This window comes from Volvox carteri, assembly GCF_000143455.1.
Source record: "Volvox carteri f. nagariensis unplaced genomic scaffold VOLCAscaffold_12, whole genome shotgun sequence".
Taxonomy (NCBI): Eukaryota; Viridiplantae; Chlorophyta; class Chlorophyceae; order Chlamydomonadales; family Volvocaceae; genus Volvox; species Volvox carteri.
Genome location: NW_003307555.1, coordinates 684,217 through 696,932, shown reverse-complemented (window position 1 = coordinate 696,932; position 12,716 = coordinate 684,217). Strand labels below are relative to the sequence as shown.

Below are 12,716 nucleotides of genomic sequence, written 5' to 3'. Positions count from 1 at the left end.
CGTCCGCAAAATGCTTCCGCCGATCCAAGCTCCAAACCCCCATCCCATCCCATCCCATAACCGACACACCCAGCCAACCAATATGAATAGTGCAGGAATGCATATGCGGTGCGCACCATATGATAACGGCTACATAACGACAAGCTAATAAGGCACCCATGCACGTAGTGAGCAACAAAGAATCAGTGAGAACCGTAGTCCAACCGAATTAGTAAGCAGTAGTCCAACCAAGATAAACGACTAAAAAAACTCCTTCATACCACAGTATTTCTATGTTGCCCTGTTTCGCGTACTTCGGTTAACGCACATCTCAGCAGCACTGAGCAGCGTACGTACATAGCGGGGGGGGGATCTAGATCTGGGAGGTATCACGCACGCGCAGGCGAATAGAAAGAGTAACGTAACTCAACACGCGACAGTGAAGTCACCGGCAGTAGCAGTGACATACAGACGAATGCCGTGATGGCACTAGGATCCGGATCCGGATAATTCTCGCCATCCAGCACCACCATCACCACGCATCATCACTCTCAGAACACTCTCACTCTCACTCTCACTCTCACTCTCACCTCTCTTGTCATGCTAGCTAATCCTGGCAAGGAAGAGCAGCAAAATGTGAAAGTACCCAAGGAATCGACCGAACAGTAGTTACGAAGATCCAAGCAGAGCGTTGGAACGTAGCAAACATGAGCAGCTATATTGTAAAGCACGCGCGCGACAGGTAACTTGCTTCCCTCGACCGCCGTTCCGCCCAATAATGCCGAGCCACGCAATGTCCGCGGGTAAACAGCAATTCGGCAAATCGCATGTACGCAACCTTCACGATAGCATGCTGCTGAAAGTGTTTGGCAGCAGCAGCAGTGGCAACTGATAATAATGGCAGCAACAACTACAGCAACAACAGCCCCAAAGCAGCAGCACAATAAGCGGCATGCAGCGACAGCAGCAGCAAGAGCAGCAACAGCAACAGGAGCAACAGCGACAGCAACAGCAGCAAAAGCGACAGCAGCAAAAGCAACCTGGCAGCGGAAGCGATGAAAGCCATATGTAAGATCAAAAGCAAAGGAGAAATATCCTCTCCACGCCCAGCAGAGTATCCGGCCGCGCGAACATGGACACTTCGTCATCAACAGCAACACGTACGTACACCAACTTGAACATCACCGACAAGCACATATGCCCTATGTACGTGCGTACGTACGTACGTACGTACATACGTACATATATACGTACATAGATTCATTCCTAGGTAATTGAACAGGAAAATCCTAAGCAGGCACGCAAAATGGCAAATAACGCATGCAAACGCCATGCAACGGCGTCGCCATGCATCCATGCAGTCTACACATGCACCCGCTTAGCTCTAAAACAGGTTTAACTTAGGCATGTAATGTATGGCGCAGCAGGCGCGCAGGCCTCCGCCCAACAAAAAAATGGTACGAGCGTTCTAAGTACTCATTGATGGCGATGCAATATGACCACGACTCTGGCAGCACTCCCCTAGCACGCTGCAGAGCAGAGGTCGGCATATATGGCGGGTACTGCGGGTCCGTGCCACAATACCCGCAGCCGAAATTCGGCTGAAGGCCCCCTAGGGCTGCGGGTCCTTAATGACCAAAATTTGACCAAAAGTGATTTGCAGCCTTTATTGCGGCCCGCTGGGCCGCGCGCTGGACTTGAACTCTGTGTTTGACTTTGGATATTTTCAGGTTTACTGACCGAAATTATGCCCTCCCGCAGTCGCAGAAACTGAAAGGAAACGAAAGTTCGTCAACTAACATACTGACATAACATTACAGAAACCGATTTGCCGACCTCTGCTGCAGAGCCCCTCCATGCACATGACCCGTCGTGTGCGCGCGCAGTAACGCCGCCAGCAGCACCAACTACCGAGCGGATTACCTAACCGACTACGTACGGCATTATGCCGGACTAACTGAACTATCCGGACTCCTAATCTATAGCAGTGCGCCTACCTTGTACCAAGCAAGGGATATCGCACGTGAAACTGACTTGTGTTTTAGTGTCAGAAACGGCCGCTCAGCTCATTCACCCGGCTGAATTGGCTATTTGAAGCCGATCGGTTATTCAGGCTCTTTCATCTACCAGCGTTCTCTTCTGCGGTGGCTATATACAGCAACGTTGGGCCAGACTTGCGTTCTCCTGGCCTCGAAGTAATCCAAGGGGACCCGCTAAAATTGTGCCCGAAGCAGCAGCTGTCCGCAGACACGCACATGCTTTAGTAGTGATTGCTGGGGGACGACAACTGCTGGTCCGCAGATAGGGGTGAATGCTTAATTGGAACGAGAGATGGATGCAAGTAGTCAGGATTACGGGGGCGGTAGATAGCTAGGAGGGTAGGTACGATGAGTCGGTCGGTCGGTCGGCCAACAGACGATTAGGGTTGTGCAGTAGCCGCTTACTCATTCCGTTTTTGGTTTTCTTAGCTGGCTGCTATCCCGCCATGCGCGATATTGCGTTTAGTTATAGGGCGCCAGCGAGAGCATCAATGGATTCTTGCAGCCATGTTTGTGTAACCCGCTTTATCGTCGTCTTCGTCGACAGCCATCCTTCCTTCCCCCCAGGGCTGCGCAGCACCGCCGCTCTGTAGCTTACACAATGACGAGGACACCGCCGCGTCTGCAGCCCCGTGCTGGCACCACGGCAATGGGCCGCTGCGATGGTCGCCGCCGCCGCCGGGCAGAGCCGCGAGGTACGACATGATCAACCCGCGGCCGCCGCGGCCCTCGACGGCACTCCCCGTACTTGCTACGGTGGCGGAACCTTGACCGCCGCGGCGGCCTCCTTGAGCTGCGCCGCGGCGCGTGTTGTATTTCAGGTAGTAGTACTGCTGCATGCGCTTCAAGGGCGTGGCTGCAGCATTGCCGCAGGTAGACAGTGGATGGGCGCTTCCGCCGCCACCGTCGCCTCCGTCGCTGCCGCCGTTCGGCAGCCCCGCCGCCGCCACCAGAGTGCTAGGCGCCCCGGCCGCCGTGCCTAAGCCCCACCGCAAGGCGCCGACGCTTGGTACGACAGGTCCAGAAAGGAAGCGCGGTCGCCATAGGAATGTCTGCATCTGGCCCTTGCCCTTTACCTATAATACATGAGGAACAGCGATATGGAGTTATACACGCAAAACAAGGTGCGTAAATACACGCTATTACATCGCTGGAGGGAGGGTAACGCAACTTGGAAATAACACACGCACTCACATCAAGCCTGGCACCACCGGTGGTTGCCTGTGTACGCACGGGGACAAGCCTACTATGTATATGTACGGGCGGCGGTGGCGGGAGTTTTTTTTATTAGTATTCATGGTGGTGTAGTTGGTGGTGGTTGTTCTGTTTTGCTGGTAGCGGTTGCGGTGGTTGCAACAGCCATCTGTAAAATTTTCATATTCTTTAGATTGTGCCCTTAGTATAATAGATGGGGACGGTGTTTCGCAGACGAACGGGGTTGTGTGCATTCGTGAGCCAGGCATGTTCATAGGCTGGGTTAAGCTTGCTTCACACACGCCTGTTTCACCTCAACCGAACGGTGCTGAAGCTGCTTTCCCTGCGCGCTAACATGTACACACGTACATGCATACATACATATTTGCAAGACATGAAAGCATCTCCCCCGCCCCGTCGCACCTGGACACCGCCCGTGGGTCGCCAGTGTCCGTCCATGTCCTCGTCGGATTCACGACTGAGACAACCTCGCGTGGCTGCGCTGACGTGGATGCAGCCCGGCTTGCAAGTACTTTCCATACGGCTGGCCGTGTTCTACATCGTACGGGCATTTAGTATGAAATTCTAGGGTTGTAGATGTGGACGTCGTAGCAAGGGAAAGCCGGCGCATCCAGAATATACTCGCCGTAACGGTATTCAAGCAATCTTAATCGACATGCAAGATTGCATTTTAGCGTATCATATGATTTCATGTAAAATACCTATAAATTATACATTGCGTAGTAAAGCTGTTACAATGGAACATTTCCGGACATGGCATGGGGCATACCATCGCGTTGCACAATTGTTTATATTTACTGTGCTAAACAAGGTACGTACCACTGTGTCTCCAAAAAGGCAAAACCTTGGCATCTTGGCGCCCACGATTCCGCTCATGACGGGGCCGGAGTGGAGACCGATGCGCATGCGCACGGCATGGCCTGCTCGATGGTGATGCGTGATGGTGAATGGTGAAGGCCAGAGAAGTAATACGGATTAAAACATGCAAAAGGCGGTCAGGTTGCATTACATGGGTCGAGGTGGTACGTACGTGGAGAGCATAGGATGGAATTGCACTTCTGGAATCATTGCTCTTAATGTTTCCGTGTACGTCTCTTCCATACGAGTTGGCGTGCGTGTTTCCATATACGTGCGTGTGTGTCTGTGTGTGTATGGGTTGACCTGTGTCCGTTTGTATGTATGTATGTGTAATAGTAGGTATTACAGCGAGCCCCAGACACCAATGAGTGTCTGTGTGTGAACGGGTTCGGGGACGGGCCTTCGTTTAAATTTACTGCATATGCTGCTCGCTCTAATTTCCCGCAATCATCCATTCACCCACATCCTCGTGCAAGTCCTGCCGTACGCACGTGTTTTGTTCAATGCTACAGTCGTATGACGCGACATCTGATTGTATGCCATCCAAAGCAACAAACTTAATGACGTCATCCGTTGGATGCGCAGCAAGCAGACGATTAAAAATGTGCGGTGCAGTTGACAGCAGGCAATCATTATCGGCAACCATTATTGCAGGCTCGTACACTAAGATGACGTACTTAGTTAGCACACACCTGTCGTGGGCAAGGGCACCGTAGATGCCTCCCGCAGCATGGCCTGTAATGCGCGACGACAGATATATAGTTCAGCTGCAATCGTCCTGTACATGTCGTACTACTAGGGCAACAGATTGCATCAATAGTTCCCGCCTCGCAAGCAATAAATTGCCGTACATACATTTCAATCATGGAAATGCTGGTACCGCTGCTCACCTGGCAGTAATAATATTTTTAAATTCTGCAAATGCACCACGCTCATCTTCATCGCAGACAAAATTTGTATTGCATCTGACGAGGATTGGAACTGCCGTACTTACCGTACCCAAAGCCAAACTAACGAACCCACCTTCGCAAACGCCAGCACCTTGGCAGCGTGCAGCTCGTCCGCGGAGGAGGGGCGCCGTACGGCAGTGAAGCCCTCTGCGTCCCGGGTCATAAGGCCCCCCGCGACCATGTAGCAATCTGGGTACGGCAGGGTAGGGACGATCAAGAGGGGCGGGAACCCCCAAGATTAGTGCCCTAAGCAAAAGTAAAGCCGCCGGAAACTTGGACAACCTACAAGCAAGACCTGAGCCAAATAAAAGTGCAGATTGACCAGCTAAAAAGCGAGGGGCGATCACGGGAGGGCAACCACCAGCATGCATCACTAATTTATCCATTTGGGTCCATGGCCAGAGGAAAGGTTTCATACCGCAGCTTATACACGTCAGGGATTTCGCCCTCACCCTCATTCAGGCCCTGCCATATAGGGCGTACGCATGCACACATACATACATACATACGGCAAAGCGGGCGTAAACACCTGAGCTGTCAAAACTACGCGTATCATCACACAAAGCCATTAGCTTTAATTTATCTAATATTTTAAAGCAGCCTAAACAGGATCTGCTTGCTCGCCGCGTTCAAGTGTGTGCCCCCAGCAAATTCACCCAGCAGCTAGATATGCATAGACGCCTGATAACCTCTCTAGCTGGCAGCCCTAAGCATGAATGAACCCCTATCCTTCCAGCTCCGACGAATACGGCAACTCCCCTCTGCTGCTGTCCCTTCTGGGTCAAGCTACCTCCGTAGCTTCGCATAGCATATCCGTCGCCACCTCCCCGCCCGCCCGTCTGCGTGTTGCCGCACCTCCAATGGTCTCGACCTGGCGGCAGTTCACAGCCCCGCCGCCCATACGCGTGAGACCGTTTGTGCACACCGTTGATTCGGCGTCAGCGTACCACCATGGCAACCAGGTAGGCAGCCAGCCAGCCAGCCAGCCAGCCAGCCAGCCAGCCAGGCAGGCAGGCAGGCAGGCAGCCAGCCAGCCAGCCAGCCAGCCAGCCAGCCAGGCAGGCAGGCAGGCAGGCAGGCAGGCAGGCAGGCAGGCAGCCAGCCAGCCAGCCAGCCAGCCAGCCAGCCAGCCAGGCAGGCAGGCAGGCAGGCAGGCAGGCAGGCAGCCAGGCAGGCAGGCAGGCAGCCAGCCAGCCAGGCAGCCAGGCAGGCAGGCAGCCAGGCAGGCAGGCAGGCAGGCAGGCAGCCAGGCAGGCAGGCAGCCAGGCAGGCAGCCAGGCAGGCAGGCAGGCAAGCAAGGTGGCGAATGTTATTACGAGCAAGGGGAATGTTCATGGCATGTGTGTGTGTGTGTGTTCGGTGTGTTCGGTGTGTGTGTGTGTGTTCGGTGTGTTCGGTGTGTGTGTGTGTGTGTGTGTGTTTGTGTGTGTGTGTGTGTGTGTGTGTTCGGTGTGTGTTCGGTGTACGTGTATGTAGAACGGATACCAACAGGCTGGAGCCCACTAAGAAGACCGGATTCCCCCTGTGCAGCTCACGAAGAAGGAACCATCGCTTAGCCCAGGAAGCAAAGTAAGGAGTATACATGTGCGTGCACTTGTACGCGAGCTGGCACGGTACAACGTCTGTACAGGCAGATAATGTTGGAAACCGGGCAATTAGGTGAGGATGAGCTTCCTCCTTATTGTATATAGGGGCGGGTAAGCTAGAGCCTACATACAATAAAGAGCGGAAGATGAGCGGATTCAGAAAGGTATGCGGGAGAGCATTTCCCCACAAAAACAGCTCGCCGCATCCTGATCTAAGCCGGTATTGTTACGGGTCTGCCAAGCTTTACACGCGGCCTGATTGGGTGCACGTGCATGATGAGCGACCTGAACGACCTGAACGACCTGAACGACCTGAGCGACCTGAACGACCTGAACGACCTGAACGACCTGAACGACCTGAACGATCCTAACATACCTTATAGACGCCGTAAACATCAAGCAAGGAGTCTGCACGCGGTAGGGGAGAAGCAAGGATGCGCGCGTGTATGCTCAAACCAGAGAAAAAGTGCTGATGGTCGAATACTCGACATGCATGCATGGCGCAACGGGCAGCAGCCCGGCATAATAATGGCTTACCGCGCGGAGAGACATGTAGGCAGACAGACAGACAGACAGACAGACAGACACGAAGTTGGGGTAAGGTCTCCGTTCCGACGACGGAACCGACTATCGTCGGTTCACGTCTATGCCGGAACTACTACTACAAACAGATAGACAGATAGACAGATAGACAGATAGACAGATAGACAGATAGACAGATAGACAGATAGACAGATAGACAGATAGACAGATAGACAGATAGACAGATAGACAGATAGACAGATAGACAGATAGACAGATAGACAGATAGACAGACACAGCGAGAGAACACTCAAGCATTTACTTGGACATTATCCCTGACCCCCTACTTACACGGGTACCGAGCCCATGTCGCCTCCTGCACCCCCCTGAGAGGGACGGAGGCCAGGACTCCTACACCCCTAACTCCCGTACATACATGCTGCTTACAGAAATATGGACTCCATTACATGCATTTATTCATTTACACAATTACTTCTTCCTCACCAAGGCGGGAGTAGAGTTGATTCAGGAACTGCATGACAATGGAGGGTTGCACTGAGTGGCACATCTCCGTAAAGCCGACGATGTCCGCAAACAGGATTGTTACCTGAAAAAGCCAAGAGAGGCACGCAGCAAAGGTTTTTCGCCTTGCTAGAGAAGATGCTGGATATGCACACTAAGCGGGGAAATACATGTGCGTCGATGTTCGTTGGGTATGTCGTGTGTATCGGCGGCACAATAAAATATGTGTATTATGGAGGGAAGGGCAAACGTAGGGGTGCAGTACCCCCACCTCCTTGCGGGGTGTTTCTCGGCACCTGGTATTCGGGCAGTAAGTAGCTCGAGGGCGGGCTCGCGGTTATGTGGCTATGTGGCGAGAGCACGTGCGTGCACCGACCATTGCTTTTTGTCTTCTCTCAACAACGGCAAGGACCTTTCAATGGAGCAACGTCGTCCCCAAAACGCGGAATACATAATGCTCCCTTACGGTATCGATGGGACGTCCTGGCGGATTTCCTGACGAAGAAAATAACGCACCAATCCCAGATGGTAAACGTTGTGGTGTATGTTAGATCTGTGTTAGGCATTCGTGAGACGACATGCCGGTGGTGCAGTAGTAACTATCTAGCCGTGCTGGCCCAGCCAACAGTCTGATGAGACCCACGAAGCCCTTGTACTTGGCGGCAGAGCAGGGCAGGCGGAGGCCACATCGGTCGGGAAGCCGCTATCGCAGAAAGCTCTAATAGTAACATCCCTCAGCTAAGGGCTAAATGGAGATAGGTTCAGTAGAGCTTTGTATAAAAATTCACGGCGAAACGATGTGTGGCGTGAAGTTTTATGCGGCACACATTTTATGGAGGGCGACTAACGCAACTTTGGGGAGAGAAATTTTGGTTTTGTAACCTGCATGTTCGTACGCTATGTTTTTTTTTTTTGTGTGTGTGTGTGTGTGTGTGTGTGTGTGTGTGTGTGTGTGTGTGTGTGTGTGTGTGTGTGTGTGTGTGTGTGTGTGTGTGTGTGTGTGTGTGTGTGTGTGTGTGTGTGTGTGTGTGTGTGTGTGTGTGTGTGTGTGTGTGTGTGTGTGTGTGTGTGTGTGTGTGTGTCTGTCTTCCGGAGGATTGAGGAGTGAGCAGGGCACCGCGGACGCGGCCGCACATGCACCCACATACTTGCGTGACAGCCTGCTGCTCGCTCCCCGCTCCTGCGGATCCGTCAGGAATGGAATTGCCCGAAGACGGGGTTGATGACGCCATCGCTCGCTCACTCAAGCAGTCGCGCCTGGTATGGTGCCATTCATTCACTCACGCATCAATCGCCCTTCATCTCGTTCACGCATCAAGTTCGCGCATCCAAACTAACAAACCCTGACCAAAGCAGCGACCAAGCAGAGCGACAGACCTCACCATAGGGTGGTAAGTGGCCAGCGAGGAACAGTTGGCAGCCAGCGGCACTTGCATGAGGCTGCCGTACACATTGGCGTTCGCTGTGCTCGTACGGCCGGAAGGCCGTCCTTGACGCGTTGCCGTCAACGGCCGACGCACACTCCGCCGGCGGCCGCGCTTGCCGTCGCTATGGGTACCCACGCCGCCCGATCCGCTCGGGCGCGCTCCCTGGAGCTGACGCGCGGTCGGAGAATTGGCGGTGCTGCCGCCAAAGCTAGCGGCCGCCGCAACCTCAAGCACATGCCTGCATGCAGTCGTACAGGTCAAAGTACAAAGCACGGTAAAGCTTTGCTGCTCGCGGAATACGCCCGATCGCATGTAAGCGATGCATTTTTATCCCACTCAGCTGCCCTGTCTAGATGCGGTAACAAACCACATTCGCCGTTAGCTGTGCCGGGCCATCCGGACGGTTCCAACACCCACACAGCCCGTCCAACCACCCAGCCACGACGTACCTCGGAAAGATGGACTCAAGCAGGCGGTGCTCTGTCTCCTGAACCTCCGCGATCAGTCGCTCAGCACGAACCCGTGCAGTGATGTCCCATTGAGTTATCAATAAGGCTGGTTGGCCGCTCACGGGGTCTTGCAGCCTGGTAACGGTGACTTCATGCCAGCAACAACTGTCCAACGCGTCTGTGCTGGCGGCAGCGGCGGGTGAAGCGACAGGTGAAGCGGCGTGCACAGCTGCGGCGGGTGCCGCAGCAATAGCGGCGGCGGCAGATTCAGCAGTAGCAGCGGCGGCAGAAGCAGCAGCAGCAGCAGCGCTGCGACCGATGCAGCTGGTTTCACCTGCTTCTGCTGCCGCTTCAACGTCCGTGGCGCCACGGGGCAGATCGAAGATCGACAGTGGCGGCTGCGGCGGTGACGGCGGGTTGAACAATTTCAGCTCAGCGTTCTGGTCAATGATCGGTGACGGAATACCGATGCCCAGGGTCGCCTCAATGCTCGGCGCAGTGATAGATGTCGATGGCACACTTTCACAGGACTCCAGGGGCCCCTGACGTGCACGGCCCCTGCCACGCGCTACGTTCGTAACAATGTACTGCAGTACGGCGTTAGTGGAATGCATGCCACTGCCACTGCCGAAGGCGTCTCCACGGTCATCGCCTCCGCTGCTGACGGACGGCACCACGGCTGCCGTACGGTCGTCATGGTTTTGACTAAAGGGCTCCAATGTTGGGGCAGGCATGAGTGCCGGCAACGCTGCAGCCGTCGACACAGCCGTAGCAACACCCGGCACCGCTACTGCCACTCGGGCCGGTGCTGATGGCCCTGGCAGCAGTGATTGCGGCAACTGTGAAGGCGGTGGCGGCGGTTCCGCCTGCCCCAAAATCCTGCACGCCGCAATACCAGAGCCCTCCTTTACACCGCGCAGCTCGGCAGCATCTACGGGCGACGCTATCGTCCTAGAGCACCCATCTCGGGAAGAAGCCTCCACAGGGATTCTTGCCTTGCACGAATACATATCTACCGCGCTTTGGCGTCCAACCGGGAGATGCTGCCCGCTGTTGACTTCGTCCAGTGCCATCACTGCCGAGCAACGCTGTGCGGTACACAGTCCCGCCCTACCCGCCTGACCAGCAAACGTATTGCGGAACTCCGTGCAGGATTTAGCGCGGCATGAAACATGCGATGACGATGGACCGCAGGGCCGAGAGGAGGTGGACGCCGCCGCCGCGGCTACGAGCGCTAGGAAACGAGCTGCCGGCGGCCGGTGGGCGCGACGCTGGGCCCTGCCACGATTGGTGGAGCTCTGAGCCCCCGTCGTGGACACCAGCGGTGAGAGCGTGAAGGAGCCGCTAACGGAGGGGACGGGAGCCCGCGAGCAGATGCCGCCGACGTCGCCGCCTACCGTCGCAGCGTACGCGCCGTCACCACCGGTGGCAGCGATTCCGTCACCTCCGGACGACAGAGTTCCCCAGGGCTCGGGGTCGATCAGGTGACCTAACGTCTTGGACGCAGCGGACGTGTCGCCTGCCAGGGCTTCTTGATGGGACGGGGCATAAGAACCGCTGAAGCTTCCTTCAAACCCTACTGTCGACAAAGAGGCCTCTTGCTGCGACCCCACGGCTGGGGAGCCTGCTGCCGTCGCAGCAATAGTGGCGGCCGCCGCCGCCGCCGCCGCGGCCTGCAACTGCAGAGACGGTGCCGCCGGCTGCTGCCAAAAGGACTTGCGTTTCTCAATCCACCGCATTGTGTCCAGGTGGCCCCATGTGCTTGTCTGGAGGGATTTCGAGGGCGCGTCGAGCGAGTATGACAACCTGCCTCCGCCTAGCGTGCTTAAAGCAGTGCGGCGCGGGATAGCAGTGGCTGCGGTAACGACAGCAGAGGCAGAGGTCTGTGTGCTGTGTGTTTGGGCCTTCCCCGACACTGGGATGGAATTGTCAACGGCAGCAGCAGGTAAGGCGGAGGTGGAGGTGATCTCAGACGCGCCCAGCTGCGCCCAAGTTGGCTTGGCAACGGATGCGGCGGAAGTGGAGAAACTGGACATATCGGCGTTGGCATTGGCGGCAGCAGCAGGCGTTGCTGACTGCTGCTGCTGCGGCGCCAGGGAAATGGCAGTGGCAGTAGCAGGGCAGAGTTTTACGGCCGTTGGGCCTGTGGCCATGGAGGCAGCGGCTATAGCAGTTCCGGCGGTAGCATTGCCTGATGGTGGCCTTGCATTCGAAACGATTCGCAGACTTTCCGTCGTGGACAGGTAGATGGTGCTAGGGGCGCTGACCACCTCGTTGTGGCCGTTGCCGTTGCCGCAACCACCGTGTGACGCTGCTACTGCCGCAGTGGTGCTGCAGAAGCCGGCATCTGCTCCAGGACAGCCTGCCGTCAGCCGTAAGAAGCTGCAGTTGGATCTATCAGCTGACAGCGAGGGACGACACCTCACGGCTCGAGGGGCTTCTGGAGGAGCTGCAGAGCTGCTGACGGAGGCTGCGGACAACCCACAGGTTCCGCCAGATGCTGTAGCACCGGCGCCATCGCCGCTGCCAGTGGGGCACCTGCCGCCACCACCGCTGTCGCCGCCGAACCTCCTGTACAGCAGCGATAGCGACGGCCAACGGAGGCCGGGGCGGCAGACGGGCAGCACCGGCACGATGGAGGATGCAGAAGCTTCAGGAGCTGTGGCAGAAGCTTCGGCAGGTGCGACGCCGCCGCGGAGGCGAGGCGAGTTCGTAGATGGCTGAGTAATGTGATGCGGACGAAAGGCTTGCAGAGGTGTCGCCGGGGGCAGCAAACCCCGGCTTCTTGAGGGGCTCTTGATGTGGGGGCGGCTGCAGGGAACGGGGCTCGCGCTGGTGCCACTGGTGAAGGTGTCGAGGGCGCAGCTGCGAACATTCTGACCGGGTCAGGATTCGCGAGCGAAACGGGGAAACCCAAGAGCAAGAGCGGGATTGCGAGAGGAGGCTTTAGTTAAGGGTTAATCAAAAGGTAGTCGGCGGCGCTGGTAATATAAACCCTAAGTTAGTCCAAATGGATATGCACCTTGGTAATTATATACATGAACGGAATGCGGTCGGCATTAAACAGAAACCCCTGGCTTCGCTGTGCCCAAACTCTCTTCTCGGCTCTTTCCTGCGTCCGCTGCACCCTACCTAAACCCACACAAAAGCACGGAGCCCACGAGGCCGC

General features: G+C 55.8%; 1 protein-coding gene across 1 annotated transcript; it reads right to left on the bottom strand.

Annotated features, from left to right (window-relative positions):
- Positions 1-3,052: 3,052 nt before the first annotated feature.
- Positions 3,053-5,231, bottom strand: cyc14 (guanylyl and adenylyl cyclase family member; the record flags this gene model as incomplete). The annotated part of the gene is made up of 5 exons (XM_002948900.1): positions 3,053-3,094; positions 3,681-3,767; positions 4,053-4,154; positions 4,782-4,829; positions 5,169-5,231. Coding segments are annotated over 5 exons (342 nt in total), but the record flags the coding sequence as incomplete, so codon positions are not given.
- Positions 5,232-12,716: the final 7,485 nt, after the last annotated feature.